Source organism: Aythya marila (genome assembly GCF_965140915.1).
Source record: "Aythya marila genome assembly, contig: HAP1_HAP1_SCAFFOLD_1223, whole genome shotgun sequence".
Classification (NCBI taxonomy): Eukaryota; Metazoa; Chordata; class Aves; order Anseriformes; family Anatidae; genus Aythya; species Aythya marila.
In genome coordinates, this window is record NW_028136722.1 from 1 (window position 1) to 6,000 (window position 6,000).

Consider the following 6,000-nt stretch of genomic DNA (forward strand, 5'->3'; position numbering starts at 1 on the left):
TGTAGTTTCGGGGCAGCGTGGCGCTGTGCCCCCCAAAAGCTCCGTCCTGTTGGGGGGGGGGGGGGGGGTTAAAGGGTGTTTGGGGGTGGCACCCTAAAAGCCCCCCCCCCCCCCACCCATAATGTGCCGGAGCCTCTTGGAGTCCCCCCTCCCAAAAAAAAAAACCCTGAATTTTAAGGGTTTGGAGCCCTGCAGGCACCCCCCCCCCCAAAAAAAAAATCCCCCATATAACACCGGGAGCCCCCCCAAATCCCCCATATAACACTGGGACCCCCCCCAAATCCCCCATATTATACAGGACCCCCCCCAAAATCCTACATATTACACTGGGACCCCCCCCAAAATATCCCACATCACACCGGGACCCCCCCCAAAATCCCCCATATCACACTGGGACACCCCCAAAATCCCCTGTATCACACCAGGACCCCCCCCAAAATATCCCATATCACACTGGGACCCCCCCAAAACCCCCATATTATACAGGACCCCCCCCAAATCCTACATATTACACTGGGACCCCCCCCAAATCCCCCATATCACACCGGGACCCCCCCCAAAATCCCCCATATCACACTGGGACCCCCCCCAAAATCCCCCATATCACACCGGGACCCCACAGACCCCCCCCCCAAAACCCCCCCATCCACCCCCCTGAAGCCCCCCAACCCCCCAAAAAAAACCCCAAATCCACCCCACTGAAGCCCCCAGACCCCCCCCAAACCTCCCCAAAACCGGGTGCCCCCCCCCACTTACCTTGCCCCCCCCGTCCAAGCTGGACTCACGCCAAGGCACCAGCCCCAGGCGCTGCCCCTCGCTACCGCCTGCGGGGGGGGGACACAACAGAGCTCAATAATGGGGGGGGGGGGGCTTCAGAACCCCCCCCCCAACCGCCAAAGCAGCAGCCCCAAAACCCGAGGGGGGGGACCCCATAGCAGCCCTTGGGTTTCTGCCCCCCCCCAAATCCCCGTTTGTGCTGGATGTTCCCCCAAAAAAACCCAAATGCCCCCCCCCCCTCAAAGCCCCCCCCCCTAAATTCCCCTTGGACACCCCCTAAGTGACCCCAAAGAGCCCCTAAATACCCCCAAACACCCCCAAGATCCCCCCTAAATGACCCCAACCCCCCCCCATAAACCTAAACAACCCCTAAATGTGTCCACCCCCCCAAAAAAAAAACCCTAAACATCCCCGAACACCCCAAAAAGGCCTCCCAGCACCCCCAAAAGGACCCCAAACCCCCCCAAACCCCCCCTAAATGACCCCAAATACCCCCCCACCCCCCAAACGCCCCCTGAACCACCCCAAACCACCCCAAACGGGTCCCCCTACGCCCCCCAAATAGACCCAAACACCCCTAAATTGCCCCTAAACCTCCCCAAGCCACCCCAAATCCCCCCTAAACATACCCCAAAACCTCCCTATATGAGCCAAATGCCCCTAAATGCCCTAAAATGCCCCTAAATACCCTAAAACTGCCCTAAACATACAAAATAACCCCAAAAGCCCCTCAAAATCCCCCCTAAACTACCCCAAACACCCCCCAACCCTCCATAAACCCCCCCAATCCCCCTGAACATACCCCAAAAACCCTAAATAACCCCAAACGCCCCCTAAACCCCCCTAAAAATACCCAAATTCTGCCTAAATAACCCCAAACACCACCTAAACCCCCTAAACATACCCAAATCCCCCCTAAATAACCCCAAACGCCCCCTAAAGCCCCCCCAAAACCCCCCAATATAACCCCAAACGCCCCCCAAACCCCCCGATATAATCCCAAACGCCCCCTAAAGCCCCCCCAAAACCCCCCAAATCCCCCCAATATAACCCCAAACCCCCCCAAACCCTCCCCAAATAACCCCAAACACCCCCTAAAGCCCCCATATCCCCCCAAATTCCCCCCAAATAACCCCAAACGCCCCCTAAACCCCCCAAAAACCCTCCAAATCCCCCCGATATAACCCCAAACGCCCCCTAACCCCCCCAAAACCCCCCTAAATAACCCCAAACGCCCCCTAAACCCCCTGATATAACCCCAAATGCCCCCTAAAGCCCTCCAACCCCCCCCAAATAATCCCAAAGACCCTCTAACCCCCTAAACATACCCAAATCCCCCCTAAATAACCCCAAACGCCCCCTAAAGCCCCCCTAAAACCCCCCAAATCCCCCCAAAACCCCATGCCCACCCCCCTTGCGCCCCCCCCTCACGCTCGTAGCCCCCCGAGCCGGGCGCTTTCTTCTCGTAGGCCACGTCGAGGTCGGACTCGTTCCAGCTCTTTTGGGGCCGCCGCTTGAGCACGAGGTCGTCTTGGGGTGGGGGGGGGACACAGGGACAGAGTGGCCCCCCCGGCACGGCCTCGCCCCCCCCACACCATTGGGGTGCAGTGGGAATTGGGGCGGGGGTCCCAGGAATGGGGGAGCGACGGGGAGGCACCCCAAAAGGAATCGGGACCCCCCCCAAAATGGGATGGGGGCACCCTGGGAAGCATTGAGCCCCCCCCCCTAATTTGGGGACCCCCCCCCGAATATGGGGACCCCCCCCCGAATATGGGGACCCCCCCCCAATATGGGGACCCCCTCCCCACAATATGGGGACACCCCCCAATATGGGAATCCCCCTCCCCAGAAATATGGACCCCCCCAATATGGGACCCCCCCCCCAATGATATGGGGACCCCTCCCAACAATACGGGACCCCCCCCCAATATAGGGATTCCCCCTCCACAATATGGGGATCCCCCCAATATAAGGACCCCCCCCCAAATTTGGGGACCCCCCCCATGATATGAGGGCCTGCCCCCCAATATGAAGACCCCCCCCCCACGATATGGGACCCCCCCCATGATATAGGACCCCCCCCCCAATATGGGAACCCCCCCTCAAAATATAGAGACCCCCCCATATGGGAACCTGCCCCCCCAATCTGAAGACCCCCCCCACGATATGGGGACTCCCCCAACATGCAGCCCCCTCCCCACGATACGAGGACCCCCCCCACCATATATAGAGCCCCCCCGCGCCCATATAAAGCCCCCCCCCCCCCAAAAAAAATAATTTAGGGCCCCCCCCTTACCCTGTGCCCGGAAGGAGGGGTACAGCCCGTGCAGCTCGTAGGGTGGGGGGGCGGGGGGCCGGGGCGAGGGCGCCCTTTCGGGGAAAAAAACCTGCCCCCCCCCGGCCTCGGCTTGCCGGGGGGAGCCCCCCAGCCCCAAAAACTCATAGGGACGCTCGGCGCCCCCCCCCCCGGGCCATAAAGGTCGCGGGGAGGGGGCCCGGCCCCCCCCGGGGCTGGGTAACGCCAGCACCTTGGGTCGGGGCGAGGGGGCTCGCTCCTCGCTGGGGGGGGGGGCACGGCCCAGGGGGGGGCGAGGGGACGAGGGGCGCCCCAAAGGGTCCCCCCCCCACAGCTCGGGGCCCCCCCCCAGCGAAAAGCTGCTGCGGGGAGGGGGGGGGCGGCTGCCGAAAGGCTCCTGGAGGGGGAGAGCGCGGAGGTCAGGGGGATGGGGGGGGGTCCCCAACACCCCCCCCCTTGGGGATTAACAGAAAGGGGGGGGTCCCGGCTGCCCCCCCCCATATTGTGGCCCCCCCCCCAGGGCTTACTTTGGGGGGGCCGGGGCCGTCGGTCCAAAGGGACTCGAGCTGCCGGGACAGCTCGTCCACCTTGGCCACCGCCGTGTCCAGCTCCACTTGCTTCAGGTCCATGTGCTGCATGGCCAGAGCTGCGGGGGGGGGGGCAAAAAAAATTAAAAAAAATCACGGGGGGGGGGGTCCCAGCACCCCCCCTTTTTAAAAAAAAAAAATTTGGCCCCCCCAGCTCACATTGGAAGGTGAGATCCAGCAGGTCCTGCGCGCCGCTCAGCCGCTCGCTCGCCATCCTGGAGGGATTTTGGGGCGGGGGGGTGGTTGGAAAAAGAGGGGGGGGGCACAAAACACACCCTAAAGCCCCCCCCCCTTCTCCTCCACCCCCCCCCCGGGCCGGGGCGGGCCGTGCCCCGCCGCCCCCGCGCCGCCCGGGACGTGTCGGGGCCGGCCGTGGGGAGCACAATAATAATTAGCGGTAATTAACGCGGCCCCGCCCGCCCCCCCCGGCGTGGGGCTGGGACCTGGGAGCCGCCTGGGGGGCTGCCACCCCCCCCCCCAAAAAAAAAATAATACACCGGGGCACCCATGGGTGGGGACGGGGACACCCATGGGGGGCGAATCGCGGTGCCCCCCCACCCCAATTTCTCTCAGAGCTCCTAAATTAAGGCTGGTGTGCCCCCCCCCCCCAAAAAAAAAAAACAGCCACCCCAGCACCCAAGGGTGCTCCCCGCTTTGTCCCAGCACCCCCGAAAATAAAGCTGTGCCCCCCCCCCCCCCCGAAAAAAAATAATTGGGCACAGAGCACCCGTGGGTGCCCCCCAGCTTTCCCCCGGTGACCCCAAATCAAAGGTGGGGTGCCAAGGGTGCCCCCCCCCAAAAAACGGAGCCTGAGCACCCATGGGTGCTCCCCAACTTCCTCCCAGCACCCTCACGTCGAAGTGGGTGCCCCCCCCCCAAGAAAAAACAGACCCCAAACAACCCCAGGGGGGAACCCTAACACCCCTAAAAACACCCCTGGGACCCCACGGGTGCCCCCCCACGAACCCCAAACCAGACCCCGAGCACCCATGGGTGCCCCAAAACTTTTTCCCAGCACCCCAACGCCAACGTGGGTGCCCCCCCCCAAATAAAACCCTCCCCCAAACTCCCCTGTGGAGCCCCCAGACTCCCCCCAGCACCCCCAAACCCCCTCTTGGGACCCCCGGGCGCTCCCCCATGCACCCAAACCTGGCCCCTGAGCACCCATGGGTGCCCCAAAACTTTCTCCCAGCACCCTCACATCGAAGTGGGTGCCCCCCCCCAAAAAAAAGACCCCAAACATCCCCAGGGAGCCCCCAAACTCCCTCCAGGACCCCCAAACTCCCTTCTGGGGACCCCATGGGAGCCCCCCACTCATCCCAAACCAGACCCCGAGCACCCATGGGTGCCCCAAAACTTTCCCCCACCACCCCAACGCCAACGTGGGTGGCCCCCCCCAAATAAAACCCTCCCCCAAACTCCCCTGGGGAGCCCCCAAACTCCCCCAGGACCCCCAAAACTCCTCCTGGGGACCCCTGAACGTCTCCCCAAGCACCCAAAATCAGTCCCCGAGCACCCATGGGTGCCCCAAAACTTTCTCCCAGCACCGCAACGCCAACGTGGGTGCCCCCCCCTCCAAAAACAGACCCCAAACACCCCCGTGGAGCCCCTAAACTCCCCCCAGCCCCCCCAAAATCACCCCTGGACCCCCCCCCACGCACCCCCCACGCACCCAAACCAGACCCCAAGCACCCTTGGGTGCCCCCCAACTTTCTCCCAACACCCCCACTCCAACGTGGGCGCCCCCCCCCCCCCAAAACTCATCCCCCAAACACCCCCGTGGAGCCCCCGCCCCCCCCAAAACCCACCCCGGGGACCCCGTGGGCGCCCCCCCATGCCCCAAACCCCCCTCCCCTCGCACCCACGGGTGCCCCCCCCCCACCCCACGACCCCCCCCCATGGTTCCCAGGACCCCCCCCCCCCCTCCGGTACCTGCCCGGTGCTCGCCGCCGGTGCCGCCCCCACGCCCAATTCCACAGCGCTGGGTCACGCGTGGGGGGGGGGGCGGCCCCGCCCTGGGCCCCGCCGGGACCTGCACCGTGGGGAGGGGCCGGGTGGGGCCCTCCCCCCCCCCTCCCGGTGCCCCCCCCCGCCCCGGTTCCGCCCCCCCGCCCCTCACCTGTGCCCCCCCCTCCCACCTGTGGCGTTGCCGGGGGGGTCCCCAAAGGGGCCCGGACCCCTGCGTGGGGTGGGGGGGTCCTGGGGGGGTCCTGCGGGGGGTCCTGGGGTAGGGGGGGGTGGGAGGGGGCCGAGGGTTCCGGGTTCCGGAGGGTGGGGGGGGGGCGGTGTGGGAATGTGGGCGCGGCGCCTTTAAGAGCGTGGCCACGCCCCCTTTTGGGG

The 6,000-nt window shown here is 64.8% G+C and overlaps 1 protein-coding gene across 1 annotated transcript; it reads right to left on the reverse strand.

Moving 5' to 3' along the window:
• Nucleotides 1-6: 6 nt before the first annotated feature.
• LOC309891497 (relA-associated inhibitor-like) lies at nt 7-5,686 on the reverse strand (the record flags this gene model as incomplete). Its single annotated transcript, XM_082785850.1, has 7 exons — nt 5,593-5,686; nt 3,820-3,875; nt 3,601-3,719; nt 3,074-3,470; nt 2,209-2,307; nt 757-824; nt 7-46 (listed from the first exon to the last, which is right to left on the reverse strand). Coding segments are annotated over exons 2-7 (778 nt in total), but the record flags the coding sequence as incomplete, so codon positions are not given.
• Between the last annotated feature and the right edge of the window lie 314 nt (nt 5,687-6,000).